The sequence below is a fragment of the Perca fluviatilis genome, chromosome 20, assembly GCF_010015445.1.
Source record: "Perca fluviatilis chromosome 20, GENO_Pfluv_1.0, whole genome shotgun sequence".
Classification (NCBI taxonomy): domain Eukaryota; kingdom Metazoa; phylum Chordata; class Actinopteri; order Perciformes; family Percidae; genus Perca; species Perca fluviatilis.
The window spans coordinates 21582072-21607926 of NC_053131.1; the positions used below are offsets into that span (position 1 = coordinate 21582072).

Consider the following 25855-nt stretch of genomic DNA (forward strand, 5'->3'; position numbering starts at 1 on the left):
TTCTTTCATGTTTTGGGGTCTGGGGTGTGTGGAAGTGTTTGGTCATAAAGATTGGATATCTGTAAAGTCTCCTGAGTGTGATATTCCGTGCAGAATACATTGAATATTACAATATATGCATTGTTGCCTTACCTGGAACTAACGTATTGAGTGCATTGTTCTTAAAATCAGGCTGTCAAAAAGGAAAAAATATATTTAGAAAAGTTCCTTCTTTAGTTTTGCATATCCTAGTCTATATTTGTGATATTTCAACATGACTTGAGAAACTTGAATTTACTAATGATTTTTAGTAATGACTACTTACATAAACTTGATTTGTCTACTGCATCATCTTACAGCTCTGTGTTAATACAACTTGACCTGTTAAGTTTCACCTTGTGTAAAAACTTTAAGACAACAGGTTTTGAGTTAGTCGCTTACATTTGAAAAAAGTCCAGGATTGATGAGAGCCGAAATAGCACATCCCTGATTGGATTAAATTATTAGTATTTTGAGTAATGACATTTCAAACATCTTGTACAAATGTATAATTTATGAATACTGTCGAGAAGGCAAGCTTTCCTGGGAACAAACATCAGTCTGCCAAAGAACCAAACAATTGCATCAGGCACTTTTTCATAAAATAGCAACTGGCCTAATAAGTCCAAAGCCACTTTCATACCTCTTCGTTTCCCAATCAAAATGTTATTTTTTGGGGTTTGGATGCCAGCTGAAAAGCCATAGAACAATCAGAAGTCAGCTTTACAAAACACTGTCACAAAGAAAAATGATGTCCTATACAAGGCTGAGATGGAACTGTGGTGGGCCGATGTCTGTTTCCAAGGCTGTGTTTATTCTAGAGCAACACAGCAGAAAAGAGCCTGTTAGATTATTGTTTGCATTGGCCGAGAGTAAATAACCTATACTGCTAAAATGTCTTATTATTTCAGGCCAGGCGTTCTGTCTATTTATAGACAGAAAAAACGATAGATTAAAACCAGGAGATTAACATGTAAATATTAAGAAAGTCTAGTATATTCGTCACTAGAAAGGCGCTTCTCCATATCTGATCCAAGCCAATGTTTTCCTTCATGCTGCACTAAGAAGATCCAAACTGAGGATCACTGTTTGTTTCGCACGGTCCAAAGCTTTACAAGGAATTGTAACCTGAGCTACAGTTGGGAAACCGTTACCATAGTCCATCTAATATTAAAGTGTATGGATGTTTTGACATGTATGAAGGGAGGGCAGGAGCTCATGTGTACTGTACACTTGTCTCTACAAAAGAGATTAATGGGGCTCTAGAGTCCATAGCAGCCATATAAACTAGTGAGATCCCCATAGATAAGTGCATTAAAGTCATTGTAATACATAACACAGAACAGGAATACAGGATTAAACCACTGTACAAGGCAGCATTGGTCCTTCACAGGATCTGTGTGATTCAGTCAACGGTGGGAACGCCAAATACTTCAATGCAGCAGAGCTGTGAGATGTCTGGGCCTCTTAGTCACACTGCTCCACACTCAATAGTCCATTGTCCCTGCCCAAAAGTGGAACCTCAGACCTATAAGTCAAAGGTTGGAGATGAAGTCAGCTCAGTATGAGAGCTGTTCAGCCGGACACCTTCATGGCCAGGGAACAGTTCCTAAATCCTGTTCCCTCACTGTAAATCCTCCCAGACAAGTTGGCCTGTTGCGGGGGTGATAAAGGTAACAATTCCTGTGCCCAGCATGTGATGAAAAAAATGTATATTTCAATTTATTTGCTTAGAAACCTCTATATACTGTTAAACATTTTTCTTTCCCCTCTCTGAACAATTGTACATACACATGAAAGAAGATTTTTTTTTCAACTGGCTCTAGTGGATGTTATTTCAACAAACATTGTTATGCTTCATGAAGGATACAATCTCGACTTTAATTTGTACAAATTTGCTTTCAATTGAGGGCATTATTAGTTATGATGCTAAATAAAGTGCCTGAACAGCTGGGTGCTTCCACTTGTTATGGTCTTTTTATTAAGCATAATAAACAAAGTCAAATATATGGTGTCTCTTCCCCTCATTCTACAGTATAATCAACACAGTGTGTGTGTGTGTGTGCCATGTGTTTCTGTGTGTCTATTCACATATAAGCTTTCCAAATGATTATAAAAAAATAGAATAAAACAATAAAGTCTATTTGAGACAGATGTGTAAATATTTCCCAAGAAACATAATTGCATTATTATTAATGTTAAACATGTACAGTAAGTTTCAGAAGACCCATCTTTACTCATTTATATGCGCCAGATTTTTGTAAAACGCTGGTTCCTCAGCAGATTTATGAGTGAGACCATGTGTTTGCAATAACAATGCATTATCAAACAGCTGTGGAGTTATCTCCCGCTCAGTCCTTTCTATCTAAAATAAACACAAGAATAAACACAAGAAACAAGAGAGAAGGCTGCGAGGTCACAAGCGTAAAAGGCACTCAGGTCATCCAGGCGTGTAAAGACGCCCGAACTATCAGTGATCCCTGAAGAAAATGTTCCTGTAGCTAGTTCACTGAAGGAGCCTGTGTCTTTGGTAGCCAACGGTGAATTTACTACCCAGGTTGACCTGCTGTAGATTTTATAATAAATTATTTTACCTTAGTTTGTTTTTTGCAATGTTGTTTTTAATGGAAGAACAAGCTGCCTTCAAAGCGCAAAAAAAAATTGCATTTCATTATGGACCAGGTGAGGCAAAGACAATGTCCTCCGAAATTATGATGATGAGCAAAAAGAAGGTGGAGAGCAGAGTGGGCGGTGTTTAGTGACTGCCAGTGACTGTAATTGCACCACACTGCGGTATATAAACTGGGAGGATCGTCAAACATCCTTCACTGGGAGTCACTATGCGCTGATGCTCCGCCACATGCTCGCATCACTGTTGGCAACACAAGCCTCGCATCCGCACAGCAAACTCAAACAACATCTGACCGGCACGATGGATGGGCAACATAAAGACCGCAGACAGACTCACTTGTGGATATTGACGTTACTGATATGTGTCTAACCTCTAGCACTGGATAACTCGGTCTTTTCCAACTTCTTCTTCTGGATACGGATGCGGAGCTGGATCTTGTCCTACAGGCTTTGGAAGAAGGATTATATTTATTCTGATCACTTTATTTGTCATCACTCCGTTTTCGCCATCACCACTTGGAATAGGAGCGTTTTTGTTGGAGGACAAACTCATTTTTTAAGGATACGCACATCAAACTCTAAAGGATGGCCGTTTGGTTCACCTCTATCCTCGCAATAGTTGTAACATTATTTACTCAGGTAGCCTGTTTTTTTTATCTTTGCAAATTAGGAAATAATTATTTAAGAAACAAATGTTGCATTATTTTGTTGTGCTTACTTTTTGTATCCTTTTAGGTTCTGGGATCAGGTGTGTTCGAGATAGATCTCCATCACTTTCAGAATACTAAAGGTTTGCTGGCAAATGGACTTAGTTGCAGCATGACTGGCTGCAGGACTTATTTCAGGGTTTGTTTAAAGAACTTCCAGACGGTGGTGTCTCCTGGAGACTGTATATTTGGTAAAGTCACCACACCTGTTCTGGGCATCGACTCCTTCAGCATCCAGCAGGACGCCAGGCTGCGTCTGCCGCTCAACTTCACCTGGCCGGTAAGAGCACCTGTCCTGCGGCGCGGAAACCAAGCTAATATGTACACGCCAAATTTAATATCATTTTCACATTTAGTAATGAATTTAAAAGAAGAAAAAAAAACAGACTTCCTCTTAGTGACAAAATTACATTTTAACATATATTTTTGAGAAAAGCATTAATAGCCTATTTTATCATTTTACTATCTACATCAAATCAACGCAAAACGATTTACTGCACTATTACTTTTAGGTATCACATACATTTTAAATGCCACAGAAATGTGTTTTTTTTAAAGACAAACATTGTAGATCAGATGTTTGGTGGTTTACTGCATCCATATGTTGTCCACGTTGTGCGTAAAGAAATACATACATCTCATACAGTTTCATTTTGAAAATTTCACATGAAATGTAGCTTAAAACCTAAACCTAAAACTATTGTATAATGTTTGTGAGAACCACTACATCAGTATTTTAGTGAAACAAAACAGGAAATAGCTATGCAAATGCATTTTATATTATTTTGATGTTTTTGGTGACGTTTATTTCCTCATTCGTCCCTACAGGGTGCTTTCTCATTAGTTATTGAAGCCCGGTATTCTCCTGCAGCGGACCGACCTGAAGGTGAGGAGACGTGCACTGCCTGTTCACCACTAGAGGGAGACATGCCATGGATAGCCTAAATGACTTATTACCTATCGCACATTTAATCAATAACCCTCACTGAACGTGCTGCCAAATCTATCTGGCATTTAAAGCGTTATGGGTTCGTGTTTTTTAGGATGCCTTATGAGTCACACGACATTTCTTCACAATCAAATCTCTCCAACACAATTGCACTTCCCTTGTTTTATTTTTGGCATGCATGGGAAAGTGTACAGGCTTGAGTGAGAATATGAAGCCTTGCCAAAAATCCCATGACAGCCTTTTCCTGGATTTTGCACCTTTTTTGTTAGGTCCTTCATAACGAGGAATAATGGTCACATGTGAGAGGATGAGGAAATTTCAGTGTACATATTGTGCATTGTTACACAAATCACTAGGATAATTGTTAGATTTATCAACTACACCATGAATTGCAAACTGTCTGTCTGTCTGCTTTAAAGTAATCTTTATATGTCTGATGTTGTGTTCCTCATAGATACCACCAACCCTGAATTCTTGATTAGTTCTTTTGCCATCCAAAGACAGTTGGGAATAGGGCGTGAGTGGTCCCATGATGTGCAGAGGGGGACGCAGACGGAGCTAAGGTACTCATACCGGTTCATCTGCAATGAACATTACTACGGGGACACTTGTTCCAAAATATGCGCTCCGAGAGACGACCATTTTGGCCACTACACCTGCAAGCCTGACGGGCAATTAGCCTGTCTACCGGGATGGAAGGGAGAATACTGCCAAGAACGTAAGCAAGAGTAAAGACACATATGGACACTTTCCTTTGTTTGTGATAAAAAAAAAAAAAAGAAAAGTCACAAGGCAGGTTTTAGGCGAGGGTACACATTGCTCCATAAGGGAGCTAAAAGTCTATAGGCCGTGACCTAATTTAGAGAACATCAAATAGCCAAGAAACAAAGTTTTTTTGGTAGGCCTACACTTTATGGGTAGTCTACTTTCTTTTATTCTTCCACGAAGTTTTCCTTAAACGTTAAGCTACACTGCAAAGTGACATATAGATATATAGCTACATATTTCAGAATAAATCCTGTTTAGAGATTTGATGTCTAAATTACCTGTTACATGATCACAGGTGTGTATTTTCGGATGGCAGCTAAACTCAATGAGAGAGGTGAAATTTGACGACAGAGAGCACACTTGGTTTGCTTTCTCTGTGGGCGCGTGCGGTTTAATCCGATCGGCGGTGGTCGCCCAGCAGCGCGCGCCGGGGTTAATCGCGGCATTATCGCACGACACGCGCCACTAAATTGCGGGCTCTATTGTTGAAGCGGTGTAGGGCAGCAGCTGCAAACAGGGCTGCCTACCGATAACAATGGGGCAGCTGTCCTGCTTTTTTTTGAGAACAAGCATCTGCTCCACACTAACCAGCAGTTAAAACAACATAAAACCATGCGAAATCAATGTCACATACACAGAGGTGACAGGTAACAGGTTTTATTGTGCGAAGAAAAAAATAATTTAACAGTGATAAAACTCTTATTTACAGTTTGTTATGAAAGCCAAATTAGATATCTAAATATCTTGTTTGTTTTTTCTTCTTCTCAGCTATCTGTCTCGAAGGGTGCAACGAAAGAAATGCAAACTGCACATTACCTGGAGAGTGCAAGTGAGTAATTACTTATGGTTTTTCATAAATTTCTAATTACATTTTCTTTTCTGTTCAATGGCATCCGGGAATCCACAAACTACTAAAACACAATAATAAACATTTACAGCAGCTTCATTAAGAACCGATAAACCAATAAATAATCTATTAGTGCCTAATTATGTAACAAAAGAGTAACATTGTATTTGATTTTAGGATGTATTTCTTTGTCTTTCTGTTTTAATTCATTGCTAGGATTATCTCTAGGATTATGACATAGTGGATAAAAAGATTACAGTTTGTAAAATATGCATTTTTTTTTCATTAGGTGTTGTCTCTGTCATGAGTGTGCCAAAGAGGCAACAGGCCTATTAGGGTAAAATGTGTATGAGCCAACAATAACGATGTACTGTTTTATGTGTGAACAGATGCCGAAAGGGCTGGCAGGGACTCTTTTGTGATGTGTGTAAACTCCATCCATCCTGTAAACATGGTACCTGTATAGAGCCGTGGCAGTGCACCTGCAAGGAAGGCTGGGGAGGCATATTTTGCGACCAAGGTGTGTAACTACCTCTTTGTACTGTAAATAAACAAAAGCTGCTTCAAATGTGGTGCTTCTTTTTGTTCCATTAGTAACGTTTCCCACCCATTTGTTTGCAGATCTGAACTACTGCACCCATCACAAACCCTGTGCCAACGGGGCCACGTGTATGAACACAGGCCAGGGCAGCTACACCTGCACCTGCATGCCAGGCTTCACCGGGGTTAACTGTGACTTGGAGGTCAGGGAGTGTGACAGCCAGCCCTGTCGTAACGAAGGCCGCTGCCTGGTGAGTCCGGAAGTTTCTCTCTCTCCTTTCCCACAACACAGGCTTTCCTGTTTTTGTTTTTGCCTCACTCTATCTGCTAGTCCAGGAGGATGCTATCGATTGTCAAGTCAGTAGATGACCCAGTTCACAGACTTTGCACTGTAAATAGAATTCAAACTAAGGATAATGGGGTTCGTTAGGGCAGTCGCGAACAGGATATGATAAAGAAAACATCTGACAGGGAGCTTTTTGATAACTTTCTTTCTTTCTCCCCCTGCAGGACTCTGAGAATGGCTATAGGTGTGTGTGCCCACGGGGGTTTGAAGGGACACACTGTGAACACAGAATGCTGACCTGTGCAGATACACCCTGCTTTCACGGTGGCAATTGCAGAGAGAGGGATAATGGAAACACTTACATATGCGAGTGTCCAGTAGGCTACACTGGACTTAACTGTGAGAAGAAAGTGGATAAATGTACCTCACTGCAATGCACCAATGGTAATACATCATTGTCTCTACATGAACAATGATTCTTCTTTTTCTGTATGTTTGTGTTAAATAGAATCGTAATAGGAAGGCTTCTATAATGTTGTTTTATTTTGCATAGGTGGACATTGTGTGATCCACGGTAACCTCCGGCTGTGCAGTTGTCGCTCAGGCTTCACAGGTCAGCGCTGTGAGATCAACATCAACGAGTGTGCCAGGAACCCCTGTGCAAATGGCTCCACCTGCATAGACCGCATCAACGACTACACCTGCACCTGCCCCACAGGGTACACAGGCCGCCACTGTGACAAGCTAACAGACCGCTGTGCCTCTCAACCCTGCCTGAACGGTGGGACCTGCACCACTGGAGACAAAGGCCAGCCCACCTGCCTCTGCCCTGCCCATTACATCGGCCCCCAGTGCCAGTCCGACGACGTGGCTTTACTCAACACCCCCAGCCCCAACATAGGCTGGGAGTCCAGTGACACGTTGAGCTTGGCAGCCATCTGCTTGGGAGTAGGCCTGGTGGCTGTTCTAGTGTTTTTCTGCATGGTAGTGGTAGTAATACGTCGCATCAAAAAGCAGAGAAGCAAGGAGCAGGACTCAGAGACCATGAACAACCTCTCCAAGGTTGACTTTCAGAAAGAGAACCTCATCTCTACTCTAGAACTCAAGAACACCAATAAAAAGGTGGATTTGGAGGTGGACTGTCCCAGGGAAAAGTCTAATCACAAACACATCAACCACTACCACCTGGACTATAAAACCTCCATGGAGTACAATGATGAACTGTCCTTTTTGGACAAAGATGAAAACTGTGAAAAGACAATAGAAGAAAAAAAGCATTTGAGTAGAATGTACAGGTACGTGCACATGAATGGGTTGAATGAGCAATTGATTAATGTTTCTGTCACTTTTACCAGAAAGTTTTGAATATGTTAACTAGGATCAGTTCATTGACGTCAATGTGAGACATTTTGTTTTTTTGTGCTCAGTAACTAACACAATGCATCTTCACTCCACAGTGAAAGGCCAGAGTGTAGAATATCAACAATATGTTCTTCCAGAGATTCAATGTACCAGTCTATTTTTGTAATAGCAGAGGAGAAAAACGAATGCATCATTGCAACTGAGGTATGTTTTCTTTTTTCTTAATGAATCTATTTTCTTTTTTCTTTAGAGGATTACCTTTATTATTAACCAGAAATAGCATTTTAATTTTCTGTTATTTTAGATGTTACATTTACTGCTAAAGTAGTGATTGAGCTCTTTTCTTCTTTTTCAGGTATAATAAATGAAAGATATTATTCACTGTCAACATTGGATTTCTTGTGGACTGTTTACAAGTGTGGAGAGACTGGGATTTATTTAAATTTAAAGTTGCTGCTCTTGATACATTTGATAACTGGATGGAGCCGGTGTGATCTACGATATTCATTAGAACTGAAGCTACTAATCTTTGTGAGAATGTAAAGACTGAAAAGACTATAAATAATGAGCAAATCTGACTTGTGGATGAGCCTTCAATGTTTTTGAAAAAAAGCGCTCGTCTGCTCCGTCCAAGTTCATCCAAGGGCAACAGGCCGAGATGTTTATGCCTGTGTGTTGATTAGAGGACTATCTTGAGTCTCCACTTTATTGCAGTAATCAGCAATCAACAAATCAACTTACTGCCAACTAACATGTGGAAGGAGCCAGCATTTTCCATTTTTTTTGTGGCCTGCAATGCGCTATGCAAAGAAAAATCAGCATTGTGCTTAATCAGAAAGGGTCATAAACTACTGAAAACGGTTCATTTTTGAAAGATATTTAGGATTATCAGTTTTGTAAATCCTTTTTATTTAAAGAATGTATGCAGCCTAGATCACAAAGCCTTATATATGTGTTTAAAAGCATGTGCCCCGCCTTATTCTGAGTCCTTTGCACAGCAAAATGAACATAAAAGATCAAAAGATGCAATATGCTATAGCGCCATGCATAGAAACTCATGATAAGGCCTTGTTTTACCTTATGCAAGATCACCCTTAAATGAAGACAAAGAAATACATGAACTGACTATCGTACCAAGGACGCCTTCAAAGGAAATTACTGAACCAATAATGTTATTTTGTAAGATTAGTATTTCATTAGTAATTTAAGAATATGAAGCATTGATCATTTTCTTTCTGTGTTTTATAAGATTATTTTGTATATACTGTATATTTATATGTTGAAATTAGAAGTATGAATTGTACATCTGTTTTTAAGTTGTTGCTCAGAAAAGGTGAATTTATTTTTAAAGTTGTGTTTTATTTGTATTATTTTTTGTTATAAAAAGAAACAATGAACACATATCTGCTACACTTTGTTTGTTTGTTGGTCTTCAATGGTTGAGTGTATGTGTGGTCAAATAGAGATCCTACGCTATATATCGGAATCATCTAGAAACTTTATTTGTGTCAGTTGGTGTGGAAGTGGCTTCATTGTCTATAGATAGTCATATTTGGCCTGGTAGATTTTCTATGATGCCATGGCTACAGTATGTGCATGTCATCTGTGTCAGTGTGATGTGAAATCAATATGCTAGCAATCATTCAGTGGACAGTAGTGTAATTGGAAGCAATGTAAGGAAATACTCAAACAAAAAGACATTTAAAAAACAAACAAAAAACATCTGTATGTGAAAAATAAAGAATCTGTGTGGTCCTTCTACAATACGTAACTGCTTCTTTGAACTCCTACTGTATTTTTAGATATCACTGAGGAACAAAGAGACTAGATATGATCTCTGGTGATAAGCTATCTCTTATGGCTGCGAGCTGAAAGGGGGAGGGGATGGAGTGAGATGTGAGAAACTCAACAAAACAACACCGCATATGCTTGCACATGTGTCAGTAAGGAAATCTACATATGCCCTTTTACTACTGAGCACAGCAAACAGGGGCCCACGGCCCAGTCACTTACGTTTTATTCACCTCAACTCCTGCAGCCAATAATAGGGCATCAGATTGAATGCAGAAATGTCTCGTCTTGTTACTACCACTTGGGGGCAGTAAGCTTTGTGTGACGTTGGAAGAAAAGAGTTTCTTTCACAGCTTAGCTGATCAAATATAATGCACAGTAAGTGAAAGGCGGGAGACAATGATCTCAAACAGTCATTCATAACATAAGTGATCAGCCTGTGCTAGACAGACCTGAGCAGAACATGAGCTTAATGAGAGCACATATATAACAGTCCCAGCTATTTATAGGTTGAGTGATTACCTGCTGCACTTTCACTGACTGTTTGACACAAAATGAAAAAAATTAAACAGTAGCAACAATAGTATGCCTTTGACCATGATGTAAAAAAAAAGGTTGTGAAAAGAAAAAAAATTAAATCTCTGTCATGTCATATTTGCATATGAAAGGAAAGTTTTGAGAAAGAAAGCAATAAAGAAATAATTCTATTTCGTTACCAGGCCTGAATTCATCAGTTCTAACTGAAACCTACTGTTTTTCTACATGTACTGTAAGTGCAGCAGCCAATAATGTCTGGAGTACTGTTTCCCATGTTCACTGGTAAATATGTAAAGTGTTCCAACTAAAACCACAGTGATTGGTTTTTATCCGTTAGATAAGCCCGCCCCTCCGGTGATTTTATTTGTCGACAACGTTTTGCTCTGACGTGCTCTGAACAACAAATACACGTGTTTTTATACCGAGAAACAGACAGCATGTACACGTCCAAACGCTGCTTTTGATGGCATCTTAATAGACGCGACGCTTTCGACAAGATTGCATTAAGATTACTGGAAGAATATTTCTGCCTTTTTTACGATTACTATGAAACCTCGGGACGTTGTTATCAATGAAAAGAGCGAGCTGTGGATATTTGGATATGGTTCCTTAGTGTGGAAACCTGATTTTGCATACAAGAGGAGCAAAGTTGGCTGCATTAAAGGATACAAAAGGCGCTTCTGGCATGGAGATGATTTTTATCGAGGGGACAAGGAAAATGTGAGATTCGTAGCCTCTAACACACATGTTCTATTGTATTGCTCTCCAACTGATTCAAATATTTTCTGATAAATTGCTTTTTAGGTTTTTTTCTGTTTATTATGTATTACTTTGTGTAGTCATGTCCTCACTGCCTGTGTTCCTGCTTTCTACAGCCAGGCAGAGTGGCCACACTGGTGGAGGATCAGGAGGTAAGAGCCCAGTCTATTCTGAGCCTGTATACAGCACACTGTAGTGAATCCACTTTCTATATTCCTACCATTACCATTTTATGACAACTGATAACAAAAGTGAGAAATATCATTTAACCCAATCACTATTAGTAAACATAAGCAACTGTCCCAAAGAGCTGGTAGAGACCGTTTTCAAATGGGCAACCCACACAAAAAGACCTACCATACAACCTACCTACCTATGCAATATTTATATAGTTGTATATAATATTACATGCAGTGATGCTGTGAAACAATTACTGGGTAAACCCATAACCTTAACCTTTCCTCAAGAAACCTTATCCTTATATCAGTTTGATACAAGATGCATACTACTACAGTGATTTATTCTATACAATTATGTCATGCATCATTTATATGGAGCTAAAAAGGTACTTTTCCAGCTGTGAATATTCACTAAATCTAGATCAAACGCTCCTTGGGTGTCAAATGAGGTCTTTTATTTGTTGTACTTGACATGTATAACATAGTGTACTGTATTATTTATACCATTAACATTCCTCTTCCACTTGTTTATCCTGCAGGCTTGCACATGGGGAGTGGCCTATGAGGTGACTGACTCCCAGATTGAAGAGTCCCTTCAGTACCTGAACATGAGAGAGGTTGTGTTGGGGGGTTACATAACAGAGATGGTGGAGTTCATCCCTAAGGAGAAGGGTGAGGGGGCTCTGTTGGCCCTCGTCTACATCGCTACTTCCGACAACCCCATCTACCTCGGCCCGGCCTCTGACAAGGAGATCGCCACCCAGATTGCCATCTGTAGAGGCAACACGGGCCACAATATTGAATACCTGGTCCGCCTGGCAGAGTTCATGAGGCTCTACTGTCCCGAAGTAGAGGACGAGCACCTCTTCTCTATTGAGGCAGCTGTTCTGAACATTTTCCACCATTGCGGAGGGATCAAACCCCCAGACCAAAAGTGCCTTCTGATGGGAGCTTCATAAAAGACTACATAAGGCCCTCCACATCATAAGAATGTTAATGTTTTTATACTAGGTGAAAGGGAAATGAAGTCCTGCAACCCATGTTTAAGGGTACTGGGTGCTTGAAAGATGATTACCTGAATAAAATATAATATATACATTTTCTGTGGCTAACAGGTTTAGGTCTTAACATAACCTCAACAAGACCTTCTGATCTTCATACTTGAGATATTTCTACTGTGTAAATTTTAAATAATGTCGGCTTTATTACATACTGTATACGAACTCCAGATTCAGGTGGTGCTTTTAAAACATCACACTAAGAGATGAATACAGAATATCTTACACCTTTGTTGTAAAAGGCTCTCAGAAACAGTATAAACTTTGTATATTTTTAAAATTTATTCTAATAAAAACACTGAAATCTGCATGAAGTGAATAGTGTTTATTTGTCTATGGCTCATGCTCACACGAGTCTCCTATAGTTATGTTAACAGTTGAATGCTTGCTCACATGCCTCATGCTCCCACATCACGTGGCCAAGGAATGTACAGTTGGAGCCTCTCACAGGAAATGCTGTATTTCTCCAGACTTGTTAACTACACAGACTGAGCAGCTTTTGATATATTTTGTGCAATTACACTGTATTGTATACATGCATTTACTCTAAAAAATGTTTACTCTGGATGTTTAGTGGAGGTCGCGGCTGTTCTTTGCATTTCTTGAGTTCATTCTCACAACCAGCAGGCTATAAAACATTTTTTTTCATAATACCAGGATTGCCAGGGCCCTAATGTCTGCCAGACCCAGAAGGTCGATCTTTAAAAACATTCCTTAAACATATAAAACTTTACTATTCTGGAGTTGTCAGTGACAACAAATATGCATGAAACATCTGGAATATTTGCATTTGATAGAACGGTGATCCTAAAAATCAAGCAAAAGTCATGCACTGCTTGTAAGTAATGTCAAGTAGTGCTGGAGTTGGTAGAAAATCTGTGTATTAAGAGTGCACACAGTCAGCTATAGAAGAAACCACAGACCATGGAAGACTGCATGCATGCTCTTACAGTACAGAGTGTATAGGGGCTGAGCTGGGAGGTGGGTTGGTACAGATAGGGTTTCTTTCCCTTTCTGGACTTTGTTCAAGTTGCAATAGCATGTGCACATGCCACATGTCAGACTTTAAAAAAAGTATTTTCATCAATAGATAAACAAGCAGACATTTTAAGCTGCACAGTTCTGTGGCACACCATTCTACTTTCCTACAAATCAGCCCAAAATTAGGTCAAAGGTTCGAGATGTGAGAGAGAGCAGCACAGGAATGTACAGTATAACAAAAGCTCACATTAACAGATCATGTACTGTAAAAAGACATGGACAGAAAGTCTCCTGGTATGGACAGATCACTAATGTGTCATCACATAACTAAAGCACGGTGTCCAGTGGTTGTCCTTTTCCTGGAAGCAATGATAAAAACGATATATGGGAGAACAGTTTGTGTCTCCCTGACGTTGCTAAATCACCACTGAAAAAAAGTATACGCCATGTTCTGTACTGTCTGACACAGTGTTTTGTTTTCAATAAAACTAATGAGATCATTGAGACAGACAGCGATGAGTCAACAACACAGATGTTTGTCTGTGGATTCCTACAACATGACATGCTAGCAATCATTCAGTGGACAGTAGTGTAATTGGAAGCAATGTAAGGAAATACTCAAACAAAAAGATATATTTAAAAAACAAAAAACATCTGTATGTGAAAATAAAGAATCTATGTGGTCCTTCTACAGTATGTCACTGCTTCTTTGAACTCCTACTGTATTTTTACATATCACTGAGGAACAAAGAGACTAGATATGATCTCTGGTGATAAGCTATCTCTTATGGCTGCGAGCTGAAAGGGGAAGGGGATGGAGTGAGATGTGAGAAACTCAACAAAACACCGCATATGCTTGCACATGTGTCAATAAGGAAATCTGCATATGCCATTTCACTACTGAGCACAGCAAACAGGGGCCCACAGCCCAGTCACTGCCAAGGCCCAATGAGGCAAAGAACCATAACAATCCAGCACACACCAGCAAATTCCACTGTCAATATGAACATCTTACATTTTATTCACCTCAACTCCTGCAGCCAATAATAGGGCATCAGATTGAACGCAGAAATGTCTCGTCTTGTTACTACCACTTGGGGACAGTAAGCTTTTTGTGAAGTTGGAAGAAAAGAGTTTCTTTCACAGCTTAGCTGATCAAATATAATGCACAGTAAGTGACAGGTGGGGACAAATGAGTGATCAGCCTGTGCTAGACAGACCTGAGCAGAACACAGACATGTAATGAGCTTAATGAGAGCACATATATAACAGTCCCAGCTATTTATAGGTTGAGTGATTACCTGTTGGACTTTCACTGACTGTTTGACACAAAATGAAAAAAAATAAAACAGTAGCAACAATAGTATGCCTTTGACCATGATGTGAAAAAAACAAAAAGGTTGTGAAAAGAAAAAAATCAAATCTCTGTCATGTCACATTTGCATATGAAAGGAAAGTTTTGAAAAAGAAAGAAAGAAAGAAAGAAAGAAAGAAAGAAAGAAAGAAAGAAAGAAAGAAAGAAAGAAAGAAAGAAAGAAAGAAAGAATTCTATTTCGTTACCAGGCCTGAATTCATCAGTTCTAACTGAAACCTACTGTTTTTCTACATGTACTGTAAGTGCAGCAGCCAATAATGTCTGGAGTACTGTTTCCCATGTTCACTGGTAAATATGTAAAGTGTTCCAACTAAAACCACAGTGATTGGTTTTTATCCGTTAGATAAGCCCGCCCCTCCGGTGATTTTATTTGTCGACAACGTTTTGCTCTGACGTGCTCTGAACAACAAATACACGTGTTTTATACCGAGAAACAGACAGCATGTACACGTCCAAACGCTGCTTTTGATGGCATCTTAATAGACGCGACGCTTTCGACTAGATTGCATTAAGATTACTGGAAGAATATTTCTGCCTTTTTACGATTACTATGAAACCTCGGGACGTTGTTATCAATGAAAAGAGCGAGCTGTGGATATTTGGATATGGTTCCTTAGTGTGGAAACCTGATTTTGCATACAAGAGGAGCAAAGTTGGCTGCATTAAAGGATACAAAAGGCGCTTCTGGCATGGAGATGATTTTTATCGAGGGGACAAGGAAAATGTGAGATTCGTAGCCTCTAACACACATGTTCTATTGTATTGCTCTCCAACTGATTCAAATATTTTCTGATAAATTGCTTTTTAGATTTTTTTCTGTTTATTATGTATTACTTTGTGTAGTCATGTCCTCACTGCCTGTGTTCCTGCTTTCTACAGCCAGGCAGAGTGGCCACACTGGTGGAGGATCAGGAGGTAAGAGCCCAGTCTATTCTGAGCCTGTATACAGCACACTGTAGTGAATCCACTTTCTATATTCCTACCATTACCATTTTATGACAACTGATAACAAAAGTGAGAAATATCATTTAACCCAATCACTATTAGTAAACATAAGCAACTGTCCCAAAGAGCTGGTAGAGACCGTTTTCAAATGTGCAACAGCTAAATACCCACACAAAAAGACCTACCATACAACCTACCTACCTATGCAATATTTATATAGTTGTATATAATATTACATGCAGTGATGCTGTGAAACAAATAATGGGTAAACCCATAACCTTAACCTTTCCTCAAGAAACCTTATCCTTATATCAGTTTGATACAAGATGCATACTACTACAGTGATTTATTCTATACAATTATGTCATGCATCATTTATATGGAGCTAAAAAGGTACTTTTCCAGCTGTGAATTTTCACTAAATCTAGATCAAACTCTCCTTGGTTGTCAAATGAGGTCTTTTATTTGTCGTACTTGACATGTATAACATAGTGTACTGTATTATTTATACCATTAACATTCCTCTTCCACTTGTTTATCCTGCAGGCTTGCACATGGGGAGTGGCCTATGAGGTGACTGACTCCCAGATTGAAGAGTCCCTTCAGTACCTGAACATGAGAGAGGTTGTGTTGGGGGGTTACATAACAGAGATGGTGGAGTTCATCCCTAAGGAGAAGGGTGAGGGTGCTCTGTTGGCCCTCGTCTACATCGCTACTTCCGACAACCCCATCTACCTCGGCCCGGCCTCTGACAAGGAGATCGCCGCCCAGATTGCCATCTGTAGAGGCAACACGGGCCACAATATTGAATACCTGGTCCGCCTGGCAGAGTTCATGAGGCTCTACTGTCCCGAAGTAGAGGACGAGCACCTCTTCTCTATTGAGGCAGCTGTTCTGAACATTTTCCACCATTGCGGAGGGATCAAACCCCCAGACCAAAAGTGCCTTCTGATGGGAGCTTCATAAAAGACTACATAAGGCCCTCCACATCATAAGAATGTTAATGTTTTTATACTAGGTGAAAGGGAAATGAAGTCCTGCAACCCATGTTTAAGGGTACTGGGTGCTTGAAAGATGACTACCTGAAAAAAATATAATATATACATTTTCTGTGGCTAACAGGTTTAGGTCTTAACATAACCTCAACAAGACCTTCTGATCTTCATACTTGAGATATTTCTACTGTGTAAATTTTAAATAATGTCGGCTTTATTACATACTGTATACGAACTCCAGATTCAGGTGGTGCTTTTAAAACATCACACTAAGAGATGAATACAGAATATCTTACACCTTTGTTGTAAAAGGCTCTCAGAAACAGTTTTATTCTTATATTGGTATACATTTATTCTAATAAAAACACAGAAATCTGCATGAAGTGAATAGTGTTTATTTGTCTATGGCTCATGCTCACACGAGTCTCCTATAGTTATGTTAACAGTTGAATGCTTGCTCGCATGCTTCATGCTCCCACATCACGTGGCCAAGGAATGTACAGTTGGAGCCTCTCACAGGAAATGCTGTATTTCTCCAGACTTGTTAACTACACAGACTGAGCAGCTTTTGATATCTTTTGTGCAATTACACTGTATTGTATACATGCATTTACTCAAATTTTTTTTACTCTGGATGTTTTGTGGAGGACACGGCTGTTCTTTGCAATTCTTGAGTTCATTCTCACAACCAGCAGGCTAAAAAATATTTTCTTTCATAATACCAGGATTGGCAGGGTCCTAATGTCTGCCAGACCCAGAAGTGGGTCGATCTTTAAAAACATTCCTTAAACATATAAAACTTTACTATTCTGGAGTTGTCAGTGACAAGAAATATGCATGCAAACATCTGGAATATTTGCATTTGATAGAACGGTGATCCTAAAAATCAAGAGAAAGTCATGCACTGCTTGTAAGTAATGTCAAGTAGTGCTGGAGTTGGTAGAAAATCTGTGTATTAAGAGTGCACACAGTCAGCTATAGAAGAAACCACAGACCATGGAAGACTGCATGCATGCTCTTACAGTACAGAGTGTATAGGGGCTGAGCTGGGAGGTGGGTTGGTACAGATAGGGTTTCTTTCCCTTTCTGGACTTTGATCACGTTGCAATAGCATGTGCACATGCCACATGTCAGACTTTAAAAAAAGTATTTTCATCAATAGATAAACAAGCAGACATTTTAAGCTGCACAGTTCTGTGGCACACCATTCTACTTTCCTACAAATCAGCCCAAAATTAGGTCAAAGGTTCGAGATGTGAGAGAGAGCAGCACAGGAATGTACAGTATAACAAAAGCTCACATTAACAGATCATGTACTGTAAAAAGACATGGACAGAAAGTCTCCTGGTATGGACAGATCACTAATGTGTCATCACATAACTAAAGCACGGTGTCCAGTGGTTGTCCTTTTCCTGGAAGCAATGATAAAAACGATATATGGGAGAACAGTTTATGGCTCCCTGCTGTTGCTAAATGTTGCAAAAAAAACAGTTTACTACTCAGAGCAACATACGCCATGTTCTGTACTTTCTGGGACACAGTGTTTTGTTTTCAATAAAACTAATGAGATTGAGACAGACAGTGATGAGTCAACAACAAGGATGTTTGTTTGTGGATTCCTACAACATGACATGTCATGGTAACATGTGGTATACGTAGTTCACAAGAAAAATACCTGTTGACTCAGTATATTTGATGTGTCCTGGACCAAACCCTTCATTGTATTTGCTATCTCCATGTTCATTTGTTTTTGTTTCGTTTGATGTTCAGTTATTTTAATTGTAGGAGTTTCTATCCACTCCCTATTGCTCATACTAACAATACTAAAGCTCATGCCACCCACCTACACATCTTGGTACAAAACAATGTGGCACAAAAACACATCAACAACAACAGCTCCCACTGTACGGAGAAAACTGTAGCTGCAAAATCTGCTGCTCTTTAAAGGCTATTTTATTGTGTTTATGAAGTCTGAAATAAACATTTATTTATCTATTTGCAATTAAAGTTCAATTTTGCTGGACTAGAGCATTAGGATTTACAACTCACTCTCATTAGAGATACAACAATAAAGATAAGTAAATCACTAAATGCCCCTTACCACACTGTTAGGGCTCTTTGGAGACGTGCAGAGGGAATATGAAACCCTGGGGTCACAAAGTTAGAGGAGACTCACTCACTTAGAGAGGAGCAAAACATGTCCACACGACTTTGTCTATTCTTTGTGCATTTGCAGTGAATATGACTATGAAACCACATAAAATAACATAAAAAGTGTATTATATTGACATAACATTTACATTTGCAAAACATATACATACATGGATGCACTGTGCTCCCAATGCAATTTGAACCCCTAATCAATAACATTACCCTTCCTGAGGTCACTTGCTAACCAGGAAAAGATGTCAGCCGTTATCCTTTTGAACAAAACGCACATAATACTGCAAAGTGGAGGTTGAGGTCACGTCCTAAGGATGTACATTTGGCCTATCACAACCCAGAATAGTGGTCACACATCCCCACAAATATTGATGCATTTTGGAGCCTCCACCTGCATGCTAATGTGTTTCTAGCCTGAACCCTGACTCTTGACCCTTGCTGGGTCAGTGCAGGGCTGAAGGTCCCCCTGGAAGTGTGTTAAAGAGAAAGTGATTGTGCCACTAATGGAGTCCATCCGCTTTAGAGCCATAGCCCTCTTCTATTAGTAGGTCAACTCTGGCTGCTGAGGGTCACCTCACCAATCACTAGGTTCCTGCCAGTGGACATAAATGCTGTGCGGTCATGAAGGCCACTTCACCACAAGAGGAAGACCATTCATTAAAAAGGCACAAACAATGGCTAATGATTTGGCAGTAAACCACATGCCTTCTTTCAACCCTCTATCAATCAACAAAGAAGAAACAGAAACTGATGTTCCATATGTTATATATTTTATTTGAAATACTTAGATCAAAAGACTGAATCTGGTTTGGGCTTGGGCTGCTGCTCATCTCGGTCCAAAGAACAGTTTAGACTCATCCATCATTGCGCAAAGATAAACACAATTCTTGAATCCATTCATCCTGGCCAGTGGTTGATGTCAAAACTGTTTCTTCTCATCTGAACAGAACATGAGTCAGTCTCACACCCACTGGATCTTTAATCCAATCTATTTGGAGCAGGTCTAGGGACAGAACCAGGCTTGGCAAAATTAAAGCTCCAGACAGAGAGCTGCCTCCTTCTTCATTGCTGCTCTTAATTTCATTTTCTTAATCTCTTTTACACTCAAACCCACCACAGCTGCCTGCACCTGGCCGAGGGGTGTCAGGCCCTGAGGGAAAATGGCTCTTTGAGATAATCTGTGAGTGAACTTTTCCTCTGTTTTATCTTGAAAGTATTTAGAAAATGTACACATTTTATGTTGTACTGTATGATGTATAAACATGAACTGAGTTTTTGTTGCATTGAAATCAATAATAGCTAATTACCATGTAGCATATAAATAACATTTCACAGTTGCATGTGTAAAGAATCCACATTATCTCAAGAAAAAAACAATATGCCACTGCGTTGTTGAAATGGTGGAAACATGACCTCTTTGTTCTCAATGTTTTATTAGAAGAGTACACAGCCACACTAGCTGCTCTGTGTGGCTGTAATTAAACTAAATGCAATCATCAGCATGTTAACAGGCTCATAGTGAAAATGATAAAATGCTGATGTTCAGCAGGTATATTTGTTGTAACAATCCTATATTATCCTATTTTTGGCACTTCCTTTACTTCACTTCCTTTCCTTTCCATATGCTTCCTACTGTCACCCCTAATTACCTGATTGCGTTCACCTGGTCACTCCTTATTTAAAGACTGCACTCCATCTCAGTCACTCTTTTTCACCTTCGCATAGGGTGGCAGTTGGTAAGATGAGTTATACTTTACACCTTAATTTTTAATCACATGTTCAAGTTAGTTTTAACTGATAGCTTCATGGTATCCTTATTTACTTAAAGGGGTGATAGAATGATTATATAGGGTATTTTACACTGTTCATTAAGGTCTCCTAATGGGGTATGTAACATTGGTTGGGCTGAAAATTGCCCAAATGATATTTTATTAGGCCCTTAACTACCCTGTGAATATGGCTCTATTTGGAACAAGAGCTTTTCTTCCAAATATGGTATGCTCATGAATATTCAGAATGAGCTACGCGCTGATTGGTTTGAGCAAACTACAAACACATGGGAGACTCTCATATTTCAGACACTGCAAAGTTATACATTGTTTATCGGGCTATTTCGTTATTAAATTCACTTCTGATACTTTTTTAAGCGAGAAATCAACTATATGGGCCGTTTTACGAAAATTGATGGCTAATTGCAAATTTGGTAAGACTGTGTGTCGGAGTTCAGCCGCCGGTGCTGCCTCTTCGCCCGGCCTGCCTTCCTTCACAGACCCCGGCCTGCTATGAGGTACCCCGGCCTGCTATGAGGTACTTGGAGCTTGGTCACGGCTGCAGCCCACAGCAGGGACTACCAACACCGCTGCCCTGACAGAGCTCCAGGGCCTTCAACTCCCCTCTTCCTGCTAGCTAAATGGCCCGTTGTGTGAGAGTGAGAGCGCCGTCAGCGAGCTTGTTACACCAGCAATCTGTTACCACATGTTACACACATGTCACGCCACTTATACAAAATCTAATTAAAGGTCTTATAAAGCTAACAACGGTGTCCGATTTCAAGTTAATGAATATTTGTGAAGACAAAGTGTTTTGTTAGCTGTGACTGTCCCTTCAATCCTAGCTATGTGTAGCTACAAACCACGGATAGTTAGCTTCCTTTTCGCCTTAATTCGATTATATTTAGTTTGAATTTCGTCACGCCACTTACACAACATCTAAATATATGTCTTATAAACCTAACAACGGTGTCTGATTTCAATTTAATGAATATTTGTGAAAACTAGGTGTTTCGTTAGCTGCGACTGTCCCTTCAATCTTAGCTATGTGTAGCTACAAACCACGGTTAGTTAGCTAGCTTCCTTTTCGCCTTGATTCGATTATATTTACAGTTTGAATTTCGTCACGCCACTTACACAAAATCTAACTATATGTCTTATAAAGCTAACAACGGTGTCCGATTTCAAGTTAATGAATATTTGTGAATACTAGGTGTTTCGTTAGCTGTGACTGTCCCTTCAATCCTAGCTACAAATCACGGATAGTTAGCTTCCTTTTCGCCTTAATTTGAGTATATTTAGTTTGAATTTCGTCACGCCACTTATACAACATCTCCCTTAAAGCTAACAACGGTGTCCGATTTCAAGATAATGAATATTTGTGAAAACCGGTGACTTTGCGTGGGTATGGAGTGCTGTGGGCTGCCAGTCGTGACGGAGCTCCAAGTACCTCAGAGCAGGCCGGGGTCTGTGAAGGAAGGCAGGTCGGGCGGCGAGGCAGCAACACAGGCAGCACCGGCAGCTGAATTCCGACACACAGTTGGACAAAATTTGCAATTAGCCATCCATTTTCGTAAAGTGAAAAAAGTTTCAGAAGTGAATTTTGTAATGGAATAGCAGAGATATGCGCGACCTAGATTCTGAAGACTACCTGATCTCAGGTCAGTTGTGTAGCCTATGTAAATATTGGGGCGTGACCGTTCAATTAATACACCCATGGGCTGACAAAGGTTCCGGTTTTTGGGAGGTTGACGTCAACTTCCAGCTTTGTTGGGATTCGCCCGTTTTCAGCGGCAGTTTCAAAATATGAAATTTTCATAGTAAAGGGGTGTCAGTGGGACTTTGAGCTTCTATGTATGTCCTATTTACCCACAGAACTGTCGTTATTCAACTATGACAGGGTAAAATCGGTTTTGCATTCTATCACCCCTTTAAGATGGACTTGTGAGAATATTTGACTTAGTCCAATTTGTGTTCTTTCAGATTTCACCAGCTGTGTGTCTTTAGTTGTAGGTTATTTGCACCTCCATTTTGAGTGAAAAAACCCACCATGGGTACGTCCCAAAGCCCTTAAATTGCATACCCGTCTCCTCCACTTGCCTCCCTTCCTTGCACCACAGAGGAGGCCCAGGAGAGACGCGATGAACTCATTGGAGGAGAGAGGCAACAAGCAAATGCGTTTTAGAGGGATGAGACGTCCTTACTTCTGAAGTGTCCCATAAATACGTCAGCTGTTTCGGTGGAGTTAGCAACTCCTTCAGGTGCACGGCTTCCAGGAAGGCTGCTCCTGTGTATCCACAGCTATAGCTCCTTGACGATCCCTCCTCGATGTTTGGTCCTCGGGGATGAAATAAGAGCTTTGAGACGGCCTTCACCGAGGAGGGACAGAACAACTTCCGGTTCAGCCGAGTCGAGGAGCTATCAAATAAATGAAAAAATGGTCTTTGAATTGACTTTCTGGGATGCTATGGTGGACAAATTAGAAGCAGCTTCCTAAGCCAGTGTAGCATTCATCAATGAAATATCCTGGTTTTGTGACAATGGTTGTGACTGTGCATCAAGGGCCACAGAGTTGGATATTTTCCCAGGGGATTTATGTTTCAGTTTTATTGTACATGAGACCACTAAACCTTTCTTAAAAGCATTTGAGCAAACAATGGTATTGGGGAGGAGAGGTAGCAGGCTGTGCATATGCTTCCTGGTCTGCTTTGCAGGAATGCCAGGAAACCTCTGAGTCCAACTCAGTTAAGCAATGCAAACTTGTTTTGCTTTTGCAGATGGCTCAGCATGAGCATCTACAGAGTAGATCCTAGATCACACCCGATACACATGTCGGCATCAGCCATGGTTGCAACATGTCCAGTTGTGTAGTTTTTGGTTTATAATCTTCTATTGGTAATTTTTCACGATAAAGGGCCACTATGCTCTCTAACAGTCCGTCTTCAGCTGCAACGACAGACGATAACATTAACAGAGTTGCGTTGTGCAAATCTGGGTCCAAGTGTTGACGCTTGTGCAGTATGCCCATGTTGACGTCAAAACGTGTATGTGGTGCGATCTAGGTTCTACCCTATCACGTTGTGAAGCTAAATAAACCTCTTGTGGTTAAATTTCAGAAGGCCCAACAATTGGCTGAAGCAGGTGGGGTTTTTTCAGTGCCACGCGCAGTGCCACAGTGGCATTTTGGCAAACAGTCTGACCACAACCTGTTTTGCAGCTTAACATGGAAATTTTATGCCACGCCCATGCCATACGACAAACTCAAAGCTTTGCAATTTAGCTTTGCCAAGGTCTATAGATTGTACTGACCAATGTTTAAGTCAATCGGGTTAAATCTCTAAGAGGAATACGTTACACAAGTACAGTTTATCCAAGAGGCTAGAGGTGATACATCTGCCTCCAAAATACATCCTCAAGCACACATACAAAAATATTCACTCTCATACCCTCATACACATTCTCACATTATGTATGGCAGGCATATGTATAAATATGCATGTATGTGGAAGTGTTTAGTACGAATATGTATGCGCAAGTAAAGTTTTAAATTTTGGCCTAGACAGCTTCTCATGCCCAGCTGTGTGGTACTCACGCTCTGTGCGGAGAGGGACAGGTGCTTGTTTTGGTCAAAACAGCACACCGTGTTTGCATAGCAGCCTGTGCCACAAAATGATTGGCCAACTCAGAATAATGCTATGCGTACTTATTGAATGACGTTACCTTTCTCTCTCTGCATGTCAACACATGCCAAAAATAAAATGATTGCCCAACTGCTTAGAGACATGGGCAGCTGCTAAATGTAGATGGTGAAAGCAAGCAAGGGAACAACCACGACGTCAAGGGAATATTAAGATGGTTGTGTGTCATTTGATTGAAGATTCCTGCCTCAAACATTTGCTCTGTGTTTGGAATATTATCTTACACAATTAAAGATTAATGTAATCTTTGGAAAAAAAGGGAAATATGGGAATTAATCTGTTTTAGTGCCTTCACTAAGGCCTTTAGTGGAAGTTATACAGATAAAGTGATCAGCTATACCGTGTATGTCCTGTTGGCCAACATGACATCATGACTTCGTAAACATACACGCCCACTTTCTTAAGCCAAATGGAGTGTTATCTGTACGCATTTTGAGCGCCGTATACAGCGGACGGGTTGGGTTTAGTAAAAGAAGAACGCGACTGTTGAGTTTAGGAAACGTGATACACGTGACACAAAGGAAACGTGACACGCGGGACACGATCACCGGTCTCCTGGGTGAAAGTCCTGTGTTTGACCCATCCACCACCCTAACCAACCTCCCTACACGGATTTTCGCCCTTTCATACTAATCGCTACGGCGTAAATTCACACACAATCGCAAGGTAATGTAAGTCAATGGAGGCCAAACAGCGTTGATAAACACGCTAAAAAGCGAGTATGTGTCTTGATAACACGCCAAAAATGGCATACAAATTGGCATGTCATACATACGCCACTTCATGAGATCAGGCGGTGTTGGCAGACACAAGCTGTATTCGAATAGCAAGCACAACTTAAAAGTTAGTTTAATATGTGTAACACAAACTGCACTATGTAATCAGGGACTCTCAAATGACCTTGTGAATAATGAAAACGTGTTGGACTTTCTTACCCACTGCTTGACATTTCCCTCCTAAGATGGCCCTGACATCATAAGGACTCAAAGGTCTTAGGTACTATGACTTACTTTCTCAGCCTGAATCAAAAGGCCCTGGAGATTTCCTGCCATTTTTCTCTGGAGTGTTTTCTCTCAAAGAAACAGGAAAAGGCAGCTCTGTTTCCCATACACTCACAGAGGTTGGATATCAATGGCATTTTATCAAGCAGCTGCAGAGTCATTGTGAGAGTCTCAGAGACTTTATGCTTCAATAGCACACTAAGGTGACGCTGGTTTGTATCTTTTAGAGGGAAAAGTGTCTTTGCAACATTATGGTTATAGCCTCGGTCTGCTTGCAAATGTCTTTTAGCACTGATTATAAGATCTGTCTATGTTGATACCAAATATTTGTTCTCACTTCATTTGTTCATTTGAGTACCTTCTAAGTGAGAAATTTACCATCAATGTCTTTAATCTTTTGCCCACTCCCCTTCTCTGGAACATTTGGTACACTCATGCAATGAAAATGCACTTATTTAACACACTAGTTTTGTAACCAATTCATTAACAATCTCAA

At 40.1% G+C, this 25855-nt stretch overlaps 3 protein-coding genes across 3 annotated transcripts; all 3 read left to right on the forward strand.

The window, feature by feature from the left end:
* Positions 1-2836: 2836 nt before the first annotated feature.
* On the forward strand, positions 2837-9259 carry LOC120549421 (delta-like protein 4). Its single transcript, XM_039786330.1, has 11 exons — positions 2837-3288; positions 3385-3636; positions 4185-4242; positions 4760-5023; positions 5842-5902; positions 6310-6440; positions 6542-6711; positions 6971-7190; positions 7300-8041; positions 8204-8312; positions 8464-9259. Exons 1-11 carry the CDS (start codon positions 3235-3237, stop codon positions 8467-8469), a joined length of 2067 nt encoding a protein of 688 aa, XP_039642264.1. The 5' UTR covers positions 2837-3234; the 3' UTR covers positions 8470-9259.
* A 1573-nt stretch (positions 9260-10832) lies between these two features.
* On the forward strand, positions 10833-12746 carry LOC120549424 (glutathione-specific gamma-glutamylcyclotransferase 1-like). The gene is made up of 3 exons (XM_039786332.1): positions 10833-11156; positions 11312-11347; positions 11914-12746. The coding sequence occupies exons 1-3, from the start codon at positions 10983-10985 to the stop codon at positions 12331-12333; spliced, it is 630 nt and encodes a 209-aa protein (XP_039642266.1). The 5' UTR covers positions 10833-10982; the 3' UTR covers positions 12334-12746.
* A 2460-nt stretch (positions 12747-15206) lies between these two features.
* LOC120549423 (glutathione-specific gamma-glutamylcyclotransferase 1-like) lies at positions 15207-17107 on the forward strand. The gene is made up of 3 exons (XM_039786331.1): positions 15207-15512; positions 15668-15703; positions 16280-17107. Exons 1-3 carry the CDS (start codon positions 15339-15341, stop codon positions 16697-16699), a joined length of 630 nt encoding a protein of 209 aa, XP_039642265.1. The 5' UTR covers positions 15207-15338; the 3' UTR covers positions 16700-17107.
* Positions 17108-25855: the final 8748 nt, after the last annotated feature.